Below are 15,045 nucleotides of genomic sequence, written 5' to 3'. Positions count from 1 at the left end.
TTTAGGTTACATGCAAATCCCACACCATTTACTAATAAGAGACTTGAACATCTTAGGATCTTGGTTCTCAGGGAGTCCTGGACTGAATCTTCAATGGCTATTGAGGGAAAACTTTATAAATCCAGCATGTTTGCATTTACTATGTCTCAGTTTGTGCTGGAGCTAACTTATTAGACATATTGGACAGAGCTCAAGTAGAAAGGAAAATTGTCCACTGGCCTTTTTTTCCTTTTCATCGGGGCAAATAAAAATAAGAGAAAGAAATTCTTACTTTTTTTTTTTTTTTAATTTCCAGAAACATGGATTCAGACACCCTGCGAGTCTTCCAGAATGAGCTCATTTGCTGCATTTGCGTGAACTACTTCATAGACCCGGTCACCACTGACTGTGGGCACAGCTTTTTCAGGCCCTGCCTCTGCCTCTGCTCAGAAGAAGGCAGAGCACCAATGCGCTGCCCTTTGTGCAGAAAAATCTCAGAGAAGCCCAACTTCAACACCAATGTGGCACTCAAAAAGCTGGCTTCCCTAGCCAGACAGACCAGACCTCAGAACATCAACAGCTCAGACAATATCTGTGTGCTCCATGAGGAGACTAAGGAGCTCTTCTGTGAGGCTGACAAGAGATTGCTCTGTGGGCCCTGCTCTGAGTCACCAGAGCACATGGCTCACAGCCACAGCCCAATAGGATGGGCTGCTGAGGAATGCAGGGTACGTGATGCCTCTAAGGCAGTGTGAATTATACAGAATATCAAATAAGAATGATGAGGGCCTGTGATAATGATGGTGATGAGAATGCAGATAGTGGAGGTGGCGATTATTCCATGTCAATCATAACACATAAATGTGTCCTTTCAATGTTGCTGACTAATTTGGCACTCTAATCATAGCTGTGTTGAGACTTCACTAGAGGAGGTTTCCTTAGAAACATTGTTCAAACATATAGGATGGAGCTGTGGAGCTGGTGGCCAGCACCAAGAACACTTTTCAAAGTCAGGTTATGTAAAACCCAGTTTCTCAGAAAATTGATGATATTATCTGAAAGGTCCCTTAAAACTCTCTATTATGTTTCTATCACTTTTCACATCCAAATTATTAGAACCATATTTGTTTAACTTGGAAAAATCTGACCACTCCACTCTAACTTAATTTATGTTTCTTTCAATTACGGCCTTTTTTTTATTGATAAGGGGATGAGATCTACTGTCTTCATCATTGCTAAGCTTCTTGCTTCTTTTGCAAGAGAAACTTATAAAGGAAATGGACTATTTATGGAAAATCAATCAAGAGACACAAAACAATCTAAATCAGGAAACTAGCAAATTTTGTTCATTAGTGGTTAAGAATGAAAATGTTTCCTTTGTTTTTATGCAAATAAACACAAAGTTGGCTTATACTTTTTAGCTAAATTCAAACTACCAGTTAAAAGATAGTGATTTCACCTCAAGAAAATGTAGTGATTTCAATTGATATAATAGGAATTGCAAACAGAGAAGCCCACACAAGCTAGCCAAATTAATTCTAGTATATTGGATAAACGGCATGATGTGTATTCTAGTTCAAATTTGAAGGTTGGCATAAACCTTTTCAGACACTGCAGATGAGACAACCTTTCACTAAGATTGGGTGTCAGGAAGACAAAAGAAATAGAATAGTATATAGAGTAAAAATATAGTAAAAGTAAAAAAATACTGCATAATATGGTGCATGGCTAAATGTTTTTTAACATTTAGGCAAATTAGACATGGAAAAATCCTGAAAGAGAGATTAATAGAGGAAATAATTGACTCAGTAAGAACTGTGAAGAAGCATTACAGTGACGGAAACCAGGAGTCTTTATATTGGTTTGATTTAAAAAGGGAGAGAGAATAGGAACATTGAAAAAGATGGACAGAAAAAGATAGCAAATATTCAAGACTCTTTGCAAGAGTGAAGCAGAAAGTTTATAAATTGCTTGATTACACCCAGCATATAATTATTTGAAGTTTTCTATTGAGAGTGAGAACATGTAATCCTTTTAACCAAACGTCTCTGCAGGACTATGTGTCATTAAGGAAGGTGATAATCACTATTCAGTATCAAAAGATGCATATATTTCTCGATGAGGAGGAGCAACGGCATCTGCAGGCACTGGAAAGAGAAGCAAAAGAGCTTTTCCAACAACTACAAGACAGTCAAGTGAGAATGACCCAACATTTAGACGGGATGAAAGACATGTACAGAGAGCTGTGGGAGACATACCACATGCCTGACGTGGAGCTGCTCCAGGTGAGGAGGGAGGGTCCATCCTCAGAGACAGGAAGCCTTTGCTGGACAATGCTGCCAGGACATGCAAATGTCATCAGCATATGTCACTGCTCTAAGCTAAGTGACACATGCTGTGTGACTTCCACCGTTACATTTTTCCAGTCATTTATTACTGCATACTTTGGTAATCTTTGGGAAATTTTTGCCATTTTAGTAGATAACATATAACAAAGTTCTCTTCAATATAATTTGGAGTACTATCCACAAGAGAGATCATCTAAGATCATTAGAACTCTAGGCCAGGGGAAGGTTAGTAATATCCATGTATATGCCCTAGTTCCTCCTCACTCTCTGATGTCCCACACAGCAGTGATTTGCTGAAGACATTGAGGGGTTTCCCCTTGCCTGGGCAAGGTTTGTCAAAGCGGCTCATCAATGTCCATGTACTCTGTTTCTCATATGGTTCTCTGTTTTGTTTTAATAGTTGTCATGTGTGGTCAGACCTTTCCTTGGAAATAAGATTAGGAAATTAATGAGACTGGAAACCTAGGTATCTTTGCTTTACTCCACCGTCTCTTGCTGAGCTCATTTCTTCTTAATGCCCACTGATGAAGCTTTTCATTGTTTAGTTGAGGTTCTGTTATTAACATAACCTTGAATGATTCCTTAGAGGGGAATAAAAAGATATACATTATTAAAACACTAAAACAGAAAGAAACAAGAGTATGAGAAAAGATGCAGAAGGAAAAATCTCTCATAATTAACATTACATTTTTTTTTTTTTTGCAGGATGTGGGAAATATATCGGCAAGGTGAGTTTACACTAAAAAAAATGCTATTTCTGAAAAATTTGTTCTCTTGCGAATGAAGGGGATGTATACATTTTGAGTACTAACATCATTCTCAGTGGCTATTTTTGATTTTGTTTCAAAAGAGGGCCTGAGATCTTCTTCTCTTTGGTCTGGAAAGTTTCCATCTTAAAATTTGTATGAATTAAAATATATGTAAAAACAATTTGCCATTCGGAAGTTTGTTCTCCTAATCCATCCTTCCTGTCCAGCCCTACCCCACAGATCTTAATACAAAATTACTCTGAGGAATCATAGAGGTGTCTTCTACTCTAGAGGGGTGGGAGGTTAAAAAAAAAAAAAAAAGACAGATCGAGGAGAGGTATTCCCTAAGGATGGGCTGAGGCGGGATGTTTTGTTCCTAAAAGCATCAATGACCCGGGCCTGCTCCATCACCATACACCCAGTTCTAGGAAAGACCTCAGGAAAATGGTTGCCTCAGGACCCTCAGCAGCAGGGTTCTCAGGCTGGAATTAGACTCCTTTGTTTTGCACAAAAGATTAAAGCCTTTTGTCTCAGCGAACATTCTCTATTAGACACTGACTAGCATTAGTGACAACTGCAGCCTGAGGTCCCAAAGGTTTTTGTCTGAGTTTTCTGCTCTCTGAAATATTTCCAGAATTTCTGCATACCCTCAGGGGGTGTGATGGGCAGAGGGAGGCAATGACTTTTTATGACTTTAGAAGTTGTATAATGTCTGAGAATAACATATCTGGAGAAATTGGGTTTTTATGCAAGTAAAATTTTAAAAAATTAACATCCTTATGGCCCCTAGAGTGTGGAATAAAATGTACATCCAGTTAACCAAAACTGGCAGAATTCTGAGGAAACATCTTATATGAAAATATGATATCTTCATATGACTGTGTGATTAGCTCTGGTCCTGTAAATATAACTGAGGCCATTTTTTTTTGCAGAACTGATTTGGCACAGATGCCAAAGCCCCAGCCAGTGAACCCAGAGCTCACTTCATGGTGCATAACTGGAGTCCTAGACATGCTCAACAACTTCAGAGGCAAGAGCCAGCTGCTTGGCAGTCCAGCCTCAAATTATTTCCTTATTGGGTCCCTTGGTTGAGGCTTCTCCCATTTACGTTTTATTAGTTTTGACATGTAGGTAATACATAGTTTTCCAAAACATGTGCATCTTCTCTACCTGCATAGTAATATTACAATGATCGAAACTCAATTTCCTGACTTACAGTTTGATGAAAATGTAAAGCAAGATACATACTTTATCTGCAGAATAAGAGGACAAAGAATATTCAGGCCATGTAGTTACGAAGACACTAGTTCTCATGGTGGCATCAGTATTTCGTGTTTATTCAATTTAATTCAATCTTGAAGGCTTAGATTTGGCATAATGGTTTTTAATTATTTCTATTCTTTGTGCATTTACATACATTCTATAAGTAATTTTTATTATTTACAAAATCAGAACATTTTGATCAACAAAGAAAATGACTAAAATATCCATAATGAGGACAATTCTAATGCCATCAGAAACATCTCATAACAAGCGAAAGGTGAGGGATCTGTGAACATGGCCTAACAATGTTAGGCCCATTCTAGAGAGCAAGTCTAGGTGGCAGAGGGCAGGAACACAGAGTAGATTGAATCAGGGGCTAAACAGATAATGTAAAGCCAGAGTATTCTTTTCAGAAACTTATAAACTTTACATGTGTTAATTTCTACCAAATTTTTGATGTTTGAGACTATAACAGGCATAACTTACATTCCAATAAATACTCACATCACAGCAAATTGATGTCTACCTGTTGATTATCTTAAAGACAAATAATACAAGAAGATTTTTCTATTGAAGAAAAAAACATTTTAGATATGTTCTGAAACAAACTATGAAGAGATAGACATTAAATCATTACTTTGCCCAGTGATATGGTCACATTTTTTCTCTATTATTTAAGAAATAATACATAATTGTATATGCTGTAGAGGTATAATAACATTTCATCTTCATGGATGCATGGGGCTGAATTCTCTTGGTTTCCTTTTTTCCGTGTTTCCTTTTTTCTGTATTTCCTTGGAAGAAGAGCAAATGACGTGAATAATTGGGCCACAGAGCCTCTGTCCCTCATAGCACTCACTAATATAATATTTTTTCCTTGTCAGTGGATAATGCTCCGAGTACAGAAATGACTCCTTGCTATATAAGCCTTTCTGAGGATGTGAGACGTGTGATATTTGGAGATGACCATCGCAGTGCACCCATGGATCCCCAAGGAGTGGAGAGCTTTGCTGTGTGGTGTGCGCAAGCATTCACCTCCGGCAAGCATTACTGGGAAGTGGATGTGACCCACTCCTCTAACTGGATTCTGGGAGTCTGTCGAGATTCCAGGACAGCAGATACCAATATAGTTATTGATTCTGACAAAACATTTTTTTCAATTTCTTCAAAGACGAGCAATCACTATAGTCTCTCCACCAATTCTCCACCTTTAATCCAGTATGTGCAAAGGCCTCTGGGTTGGGTTGGGGTGTTTCTGGATTATGATAATGGATCTGTGAGTTTTTTTGATGTTTCTAAAGGTTCTCTTATCTATGGTTTTCCTCCTTCCTCCTTCTCTTCCCCTCTGAGGCCTTTCTTTTGCTTTGGTTGTACATGAAAAGTTGGTTTCATGATGATTTATTGTGAGCTCCCATATATGAGGCAAATAGTGTCCTAAAACCCTATGTGTGAGAGCCTGTGAGCTCATTGTAACTTCATGGAATGTAATTACTTTATGGTTATAAATGGGATAACCACCTTGAATGTGTACATTCGTTAATTAAGTTATTTTAATTAATAACTTATTGTGGAATCTTTACTAGAACATCAATAATGGCTTTTTTTGTACAAGTTTTGTTGAGGTTCATTCACTTACTGTGAAAGTCATGTTCTAATGTATTTAATTCAGAGATTGTTAGTATATCACACTTGAGCAGCCATCAGAACTCTCTACTGCCTGTACACTTTTATCACTTCCAGAAGAATCCCAATACCCATAAACATTTATTCTCCATTCACCCTCCCCCATTCCTTCAGAACACTTAATCTACTTTTTATGTTTTTGCATTCAGGTAAATAAAATCATACAATATAAGTTCTTTTTTAAATCTGATTTATTTTTCAGAGAGTATGTTTTCAGTTTGTACACACTGTAAAACATTTGTCTTACTTGTATATTTGAACCAGGCTGGGGTAGAAAACTGAACTGGTGGATATATTATCTTACAAAGAATAAAGAAGTGTGCTTATTTTCTTTCTAAGTCTGACCAAGTTAAGTTGACCTCACAGACTTTATTATTTCTCAACATCCTAGTTATTAATCGCATTTCAGCTCATACAACAGTTTTTCAGTGCTGGGTTGCTCTGCTATTACATCTTCTCGAGTATATTATATCAGATTATAACATTCAGAAAACTCTTATACTTATTACTACCAGATTGAAAATTCCAAGGTGGCAATGGCAGTATTTGTCTTATTTGCTAATATATTACCATTATCGAATGCGATTTTTAGAATAGATTACACAATAAATAAAATGAATAAATGGATAAGTAGAGGAGTTAATATGTATAAATATTATTCTAACATTAAGAAACTTTTCCAAAATGTAAGTAACAAAACAGGATAGAACATACTAATGAGTATCTATCAAAAGATAAGAAATAAATTGATTTTCAGATTGATATCAAAGATAATACTATTATGTTAGGGTTTAAAATAATTGTAGCATAATTTTTATAGGGTTGATTTCAATTGTCTTAGGTTTTTTAATATAAACCATTGAAAAATGAAGGTTCCTATATAAGATGATGGGGAACAGGAGCAGGACTTAGAGTAGTGGAGATTGGACTTAAACTGACATATAAATTTAATTACTAAGCATAAAGTGGTATAAACCTTCTTATGCAGTAGAAAGAACAAAATTAGTTTACACTTTAAATAAGAATCCAGATAATACAGAATGGAAAATTCTATAATAGAATGTAATAGCTACGTCTCCCAGGGCACCGGCTTATCTTCTCTAACAAAGACCACAAATTTGAAATGATTCAGAAGGTGCATTTCTCTAACATGTTTTTACCAATATAGGAGTTGGTCAAGAAGAAGACTGACATCTTCAACAAGTGAATTTTATCTCTGTGTGCAGGAAACTCCCATTTATTGCCATGTCCCATGCAGCAGGAAAGCCAGAAGAAAAGTAGGAGGGACAAGAGTATTTGGCTTTAAGGAAATCACCTGGTGTTTTTCACAATGCATTTATTCCCATCCTATAGGTTCAAAATTAGGCAGATGGCACACCAAGTTGTAAGATATATCTGGGAATGCAGTTTACACTCAAAACCATATTTATTCTTATCATTTGATTCAGAAAACAAATTAAATGACTGGCACAACTGAAAATAACTCAAGAGATTTGTTCAATGAAACAAAGCTGAACCTCAACCAAATAGATAAGCTGCTGCCTAAGATTAGCACAATTTCTTAGTATTCAAGAGTGAGTAAACCCTGCTTTTTACCACTGTCGAGGTGTCCAGTGTTGTCCTTTTTAGAGCATGGCTAGCTGAGGGTTAGATGGCAAGAAACATCATACTTGTATTTTAGTCCCTTAAATGAATGATTTAGATAGGAATGATTCTCCAAATTTTGAAAACACTTATCAGAAATGTTCTCTTATTCCTTCACTCTATACCATGTAGACTATAATAAACTGTCTCTCTTCTGCCTTCACACATTTCATGCAGAACATTAGGGGTTAGCAGAGAGAAAGCTTATCACCAGCTTCTTTTGGACTCGCTGCTTTTTTCCAAGCGATCTGAGATGATAAAATTATTCACCTTAGGGCTCCAACCCAGCACTCCTTTTTTGATTTTCACCTATGTTTTGTGAGCTTTTCTGTTGATGCTAGAACTCTATGCAACAGTCAATGCCTCATAATTTAATTACGTTATTTGTTCCTAGTTTTCAAGGAAAAATTTATTCCTGACATTCTTTTAATTTAGCTCAGATTCACTTTGCAGAAAGACAGTATTAGCTACTTTATGATCATTTAGTATTTGACTCTGATTTTGGAAGATGAAAAAGTTTTTGTGTCTATTTACCATGTTTTCTCAACCATTTAACCAAGATAATCTTATTCTATTGATTCTCCTAGAGATACTTAATTCATTTATTCTCTTCACCTGTCAGAATTTATGTTAGAATATCACCAAGAATTACTTACAATTGAAATAAATCAGAGAGACCACTAAGAACATTGTCAATCATTAATCCAGAAATCTTGAACTTTCTGAGTTTTTCATCCCTAAAAGAAGTTATTTATCAATAGCCTGGTTACAGATTTTTTACGGAGGCTGAGGCAGGATAATCACTTGAACCAAGGAGGCAAAGATAGCAATGAATGGAGATCATGCCACTGCACTCTAGCCTCGGTGACAGACTGAGTGAGACTCTGCCTCAGTGAAGAAATAAATAAATAAATAAATAAATAAATAAATAAATAAATAAAATCATCTCTTGAATGGAGGGTGAAAAAGGAGTATAACACGAGGACTTGGGGGAAAAATATGCATTAGAAGGGAAGGAGAACATACTTAACATGCCAGTGGAAGATGAAATTCTAAATATCTGAGAATATTTTTGAGAACTATGTTTAATTCTCACTATAGAAAGATGTACCCTTTGAATGACATTAAAAATTCACTAGAAGAGTGAAGAATAATAGTTAAAATGTCACATAAGTAACAAGAGTCTCAAAACATAAAGTATTCTAAAAGTTTAAAGTCCGTATTTGAGATAGAGGAGAGAATAAATAATAGTTCATTAATTAGACTTTATTATGTGAAAAGACTTTTCTAAAATTCTTCCATAATAATTGAAGATATAAATTACAATAATTAAAAGTTACAAAAGAATAAAAGCATTAAAATAAATTGTGACAATTTTAAAAAAGAGTAAAGTTGAAAATTATTTAATTTTTAATCCCAATAATCCGAAAGTGATTTTATCAATGTCCTAAGAAAATTAAAATAAAAACAAACTTAATAATGTAAAAGAAGGGAGGTTTCCGCCGGGCTGGGGGAGGGAGCTAGGGCTTCTCTGGGGACTCAGTAGTGAGAAGCAGGGACCTTGGCGGGCCCCAGGCTTTCCCGGACGGTGCCGCGATCCCCCGCCCACGCCTCCGGCATGGTGCTGCTGGCTGGGACTCGGCCGCAGGGTGGCGGGGCGCGCTGCATGATCCCGCCACCGCCATCCCCACTCCTAGGCGCGCAGGTCGAGGAGGACCGCACTGAATTCAAAGAGTTCCAGGACTTTTCCAGTCTGCCCGACACTCGCAGCGTCGCCTCTGACGAATCTTTGTACCCTTTCCAGGACGAGGAGGAGCACGGCGTCGAGGGCGTGGAGAGCGTACCGGAGGAGGGCGTCCTGGAGGCGTGGGGCAGCTGCGGACGCTGGTGCGGTGTGGGGTGAGCTTTAAGAAGGCGCAGGAGACTGACCACAATGGCTGGACCGGCCTTAATGTCGCCTGATACCACGACTTTGTGGATATACCGTGGTGGCCTTAGCTGAGTACCCCCACATTGATGTCAACTGGCAGGACAGGGAGGGGAACGCCGCCCTAATCATAGCTGCACAGGCAGGAACTGCCCCTGGCCCCATGGGCACCGTTGCCTTAGACACTGGCTCTCAGCCTTGCCCTTCCTGCGTCAGCATCACCTGGGCTGGTTCATTTGAGCTTTAACACAGATCTGGTGGAAACAGGCTGCCAGGCCCTGCCCCTGGAGTCTTTCTTTGAATAGGACTGGGGTGGGGCCCAAGAATGGACAGAAGAACAGGTTTCCTGGTGAGGCTGATGCCGCTGGCCCAGGGATCCCACGTTGAGGACGGAGGGCTTTGAGTTTTCATGCCTGATGATGGCCGGGAACCCTTCTCAGTAGGCACTGAAGACCAGCAGAGTCCCAGACCCCAGGAGAGATGTCGTCAGACGGACACAGGCATCACGGAATTAAAGTGAAAATGAAGAAAGGAGCTGAGCATCTGTTTCATTACTTCCCTGCGTTGTTTTACTAAAGAGGCTGTTCTGGCCCAGTCAGGGCAGGCTATCATCACCAACTACTTGTTGAACTATGTCCTGGGTCTTGACCTTGAAGGAGGGATGCGTTTGGGTTGAAAGCCGCCATGCAGGGTCGAACCGATCACATCGGAGCCCTGAGCTAGCAGGGGCGGGTGTCCACACGAGGGTCCCTGCCGTGGGATGTCGCCAGAGGAGTGGCCACTTACACGTCCGCCTCATGCAGAGGCTCTTAGAGCACCCCTGCCAGGAGCGGTTGGGGGAAAAGTACCAGCTTGAGCTGCCTCCGCTCCACGAGAGGGCGCAGAAGCCCGAGGGCTCCAAAAACTGCCTGCAGAGGGTCAGGGACTGCGAGCTGTCCGTGCTGACGCCGCGCGCCGTGCGTGGCCCAGAGGACCGGGGCGCCCTGGACCACGTAGTCAGGATGACCACGAGCCTCTAGCAGCACCGCCGTGGCCTTCGCGTGCCAGACCGTGTGCCCCGAGAGCACCCTGTGCGTGGGGAAGAGGCGGCTGGCGGTGCAGGAAATCCTGGCGACTCAGGAAATTCTGGCGGCGTGGCGTGGGGTCGGTGGGGGCGGCAGGCGCAGGTGGCGGGCGAAACGGAGGGCGCAGAGCAGCACAAGCGGCCTGGCCAAGAGGCGGCGGGCTTCCGTGAGGAATCCCCAAGAGCCGGCCTCCCACCTGCCCCGCTGCCGGGGTCCTGGGGCTCTGCCGACCCCTCCCCGCGGAAGGCCAGCCTCCTGCCCCTGCAGCGCCTGCGGCGGAGCAGCTTGTGGCCAGGCACGGTGGTGCCCCGTGTCCGCCTCAGCAAGGCACCCGGGCCCACCTTCCAGCCCAAGAGGCCAGTGCGGAAGGGCAGCACCAAGGACAGCGGCCACCTGCGGATCCCCAAGTGGCCTAACAAGGTGGCCAAGGAGGAGAAACCGGAGGCGGAGGAGGCCGAGAAGAAGCGCCAGGCCAAGGTGCAGGAGAAGCGCCCGCTGCCCTGGAAGAAGAGGACGTGAGAGTCCGCGGGGGCTTGACACGGGGTTTGAGGGCAGGGCAAGGCCACGGGGCTGGGCACCATGGCAGCTCCCGGGACCACCGGGCCGCGTGTATTTCCGCGCTGTCTCTCTAGGATGCTCCCAGGAAGGGGCTGGGGGAGCCACATCGATTCGCCTGACACCAGCCACCCTAGCAATCAGTACACCTAGCGGGCATGTTGCCTAAAAGGCTCCCTTTAGAGAACCTCAATTAAGATGTTTTTAAAGATCAATTTATTAGGCCGGGCGCGGTGGCTCAAGCCTGTAATCCCAGCACTTTGGGAGGCCAAGGCAGGCGGATCTCCTGAGATTGGGAGTTTGAGACTAGCGTGACCAACATGGAGAAACCCCGTCTCTACTACAAATACAAAATTAGCCGAGCATGGTGGCACAACTACTCGGGAGGCTGAGGCAGGAGAATCGCTTGAACCCTGGAGGCTGAGGTGGCAGGCAGCCAAGATCGTGCCATTGCACTCCGGCCTGGGCAACGAGAGCCAAACTCTGTCTCAATTTAAAAAAACCAATTTATTAAAGGGTATTTTCTGTGTAATTTTGTATTTTTAATCGTTATCCAATTTGCCAGTTTTTACAAGTTATGGGACCCCTTGTATCCAAGGCAGTTTTAATACGCTTGCCTGAAGACCTTTTATTTAAAATACTGTTCCTAGCAATAAATATTTATGATATCTGTAGGAGTTTACACAGAAATCATGGGATTCTCTCCTTTTGGGCTGTTTGCTTTGGTCTTTTCTTCTCATCATGGGTTCACATGCACACTGGATGTTTTTATTAATTAGATTAAGTGATGCTGGATATTTCTATTTGTAGGAGGGATTGACTCGTTCAGCCACATGATCAAGTGAGACAGAGAGATCAGATTTTATTGTATCTTTTTAAAAAGTGTTACCCATACCGTCATATATTGGGGAAAAACTTTTATCGTCAAATTATAAAACAATGCAAAGATAAGCATGTATGTATTGCTAGAATTAAACTCATTTTAAGCAAGGAGTTTTAGATAAACTGGATACAAAATCTTTAACACATTAAAAAAAGATATGAGACAAACGTGTCATTTGATAAAATGGGGGAAATATAATAAATGATTACCAGAAATACAAAATTAAGCCATATATGCGCTCAAGTAAATCGAATCCAGGCATCCTTAAAATGTAATAAAGGATGCAACAAGAGTAAGGAGCCCAGAATGATGCAAATTAAAGGAATGGGGAGGAGGTGATGTTTACAACAAGCAAAGAGAATGCAGTGGGAAGCAAACATATTTTAGGCAAATTCTCCTGGAGTGGACCAGGCAGCCCTCTCTTCCAGACTCAGTTCCAAAGAGTCCCTTATGTGGGTATTTCTTTTATTTTTCCTTTGAGGACTGCACTTGGTGTTTAGTTCAACCTCATGTGGACCTCATGGAATTTCCAAGACATGGGGCCTTGGCATTGTGGCACCTTCCTGCTACACGTACCTAATTCACAGCATTACCAAGTCACCATGAGCCCTACCCTCACCTCTGTCAGCTGAGGACCCAGCCAGGCAGTGCCACATGGTCTCCTAGGCATGCTTCTCCAAGCTGGCTATCCCTGCTATGAAAATTCTCAAGGCACTGGTCCAGGGAGATGAGCCCTGGGCCTGTCCTAAAGCTCCATAGGTGACTGCACTACAGCCCACATGGAGAGCTGCAGCTCTAACTCAGGGATTTTGAGAGGCCTCAGTCACCTTTAAGTGGCCACTTTGTGGAGCTCCCACAAAGGGCTCCACCTTCCCAAGAACGTCTAATTGTCGTTGGAATAGCCAGGGTTAGGCAGCTTCTGCTTGGGTTGATGTGGCATCTGACCCTTGTTGGGTTGCCAGGCATTCCTTCCTATTTCCGCCATGGGAAGTTAAAAATCATTTAAAAACAAAACTTGGGTTCCAAGGTGGCCGAATAGGAACAGCTCCAGTCTACAGCTCCCAGCATGAGCGACACAGAAGATAGGTGATTACTACACTTCCAGTGGAGGTACTGGATTCATCTCACTGGGGCTTGTCAGACAGTGGATGCAGGACAGTGGGTGCAGCCCACCCAGCATGAGCTGAAGGAGGGTGAGGCATCGCGTCACCCAGGAAGTTCGAGGGGTCAGGGAATTCCCTTTCCTAGCCAAGGGAAGCTGTGAAAGATGGCACCTGGAAAATCGGGTCACTCCCACCCTAATACTGTGCTTTTCCAATGGTCTTAGCAAATGGCACACCAGGAGATTATATCCTGCGTCTGGTTCAGAGGGTCCCACGCCAACAGAGCCTCACTCATTGCTAGCACAGCAGTCTGCAATCAAACTGCAAGGCAGCAGTGAGGCGGGGGGAGGGGCACGCGCCATTTCTGAGGCTTGAGTATGTAAACAAAGCGGCCTGGAAGCTTAAACTGGGTGGAGCCCACTGCAGCTCAAGGAGGCCTGCCTGCCTCTGTAGACTCCACCTGTGGGGCCAGGGCATAGCTGAACAAAAGGCAGCAGAAACCTCTGCAGACTTAAATGTCCCTGTCTGACAGCTTTGAAGAGAGTAGTGGTTCTCCCAGCACAGAGTTTGAGATCTGAGAACGGACAGACTGCCTCCTCAAGTTGGTCCCTGAGTAGCCTAACCAGGAGGCACCCCGCAGTAGGGGCAGACTGACATCTCACATGGCCACTTACCCCTCTGAGACAAAGCTTCTAGAGGAATGATCAGGCAGCAACATTTGCTGTTCAGCAATATTCACTGTTCTGCAGCCTCTGCTGCTGATACCCAGGCAAACAGTGTCTGGAGTGGACCTCCAGCAAACTCCAACAGACCTGCAGCTGAGGGTCCTGACTGTTAGAAGGAAAACTAACAAACAGAAAGGACATCCACACCAAAACCCCATCTGTACATCACCAGCATCAAAGCCCAAAGGTAGATAAAACCACAAAGATGGGGAAAAAGCAGAGCAGAAAAACTGAAAATTCTAAAAATCAGAGCACCTCTCCCCCTCCAAAGGAATGCAGATCCTCACCAGCAATGGAACAAAGCTGGATGGAGAATGATTTTGACAAGTTGAGAGAAGAAGTCTTCAGACGATCAAACTTCTCCAAGCTAAAGGAGGAAATTCGAATCCATTGCAAAGAAGCTAAAAACCTTGAAAAAAGATTAGATGAATGGCTGACTAGAATAACCAATGTAGAGAAGTCCTTAAATGACCTGATGGAGGTGAAAAACATGGCAGGAGAACTACGTGATGAATGCACAATCTTCAGTAGCCAATTCGATCAACTGGAAGAAAGGGTATCAGTGATTGAAGAACAAATGAATGAAATGAAGTGAGAAGAGAAGTTTAGAGAGAAAAGAGTAAAAAGAAGTGAACAAAGCCTCCAAGAAATATGGGACAACGTGAAAAGACCAAATCTATGACTGATTGGTGATGAAAGTGATGGGGAGTATGGAACCGAGTTGGAAAACACTCTGCAGGATATTATCTAGGAGAACTTCCCCAACCTAGCAAGGCAGGCCAACATTCAAATTCAGGAAATACAGAGAATACCACAAAGATACTCCTCAAGAAGAGCAACTTCCAGATACATAATTGTCAGATTCACCAAAGTTGAAATGAAGGAAAAAATGTTACAGGCAACCAGACAGAAAGGTCAGGTTACCCACAAAGGGAAGCCCGTCAGACTAACAGCAGAACTCTCGGCAGAAACTCTACAAGCCAGAAGTGAGTGGGGGCCAATATTCAACATTCTTTTTTTTTATTTTTTTTTAATTATACTTTAAGTTTTAGGGTACATGTGCACATTGTGCAGGTTAGTTACATATGTATACATGTGCCATGCTGGTGCGCTGCACCCACT

The 15,045-nt window shown here is 42.1% G+C and overlaps 1 protein-coding gene and 1 pseudogene across 1 annotated transcript; both read left to right on the top strand.

Moving 5' to 3' along the window:
* The first annotated feature begins 243 nt into the window (after window positions 1-243).
* LOC100992804 (tripartite motif-containing protein 64C) lies at window positions 244-5,717 on the top strand. The gene is made up of 6 exons (XM_003807444.5): window positions 244-711; window positions 1,240-1,334; window positions 2,034-2,264; window positions 3,033-3,055; window positions 4,009-4,106; window positions 5,224-5,717. Exons 1-6 carry the CDS (start codon window positions 300-302, stop codon window positions 5,715-5,717), a joined length of 1,353 nt encoding a protein of 450 aa, XP_003807492.2. The 5' UTR covers window positions 244-299.
* Window positions 5,718-8,973: 3,256 nt separating this feature from the next.
* LOC100993158 (ankyrin repeat domain-containing protein 33B-like) lies at window positions 8,974-11,176 on the top strand (annotated as a pseudogene).
* The last annotated feature ends 3,869 nt before the right edge of the window (window positions 11,177-15,045 follow it).

This window comes from Pan paniscus, chromosome 9 (assembly GCF_029289425.2).
Source record: "Pan paniscus chromosome 9, NHGRI_mPanPan1-v2.0_pri, whole genome shotgun sequence".
In the NCBI taxonomy this organism is placed as follows: domain Eukaryota; kingdom Metazoa; phylum Chordata; class Mammalia; order Primates; family Hominidae; genus Pan; species Pan paniscus.
The sequence above is the reverse complement of the archived record's forward strand: the minus strand, read 5'-3'. Positions and strand labels throughout refer to the sequence as shown.

Bases quoted from the DNA above. Each gene is read 5' to 3' on its own strand.
- LOC100992804 (XM_003807444.5), top strand. From the start codon at position 300: ATGGATTCAGACACCCTGCGAGTCTTCCAGAATGAGCTCATTTGCTGC. The intron at 2,265-3,032 runs GTGAGGAGGGAG...TTTTTTTTGCAG, and splicing joins CTGACGTGGAGCTGCTCCAG to GATGTGGGAAATATATCGGC. The intron at 3,056-4,008 runs GTGAGTTTACAC...TTTTTTTTGCAG, and splicing joins GTGGGAAATATATCGGCAAG to AACTGATTTGGCACAGATGC.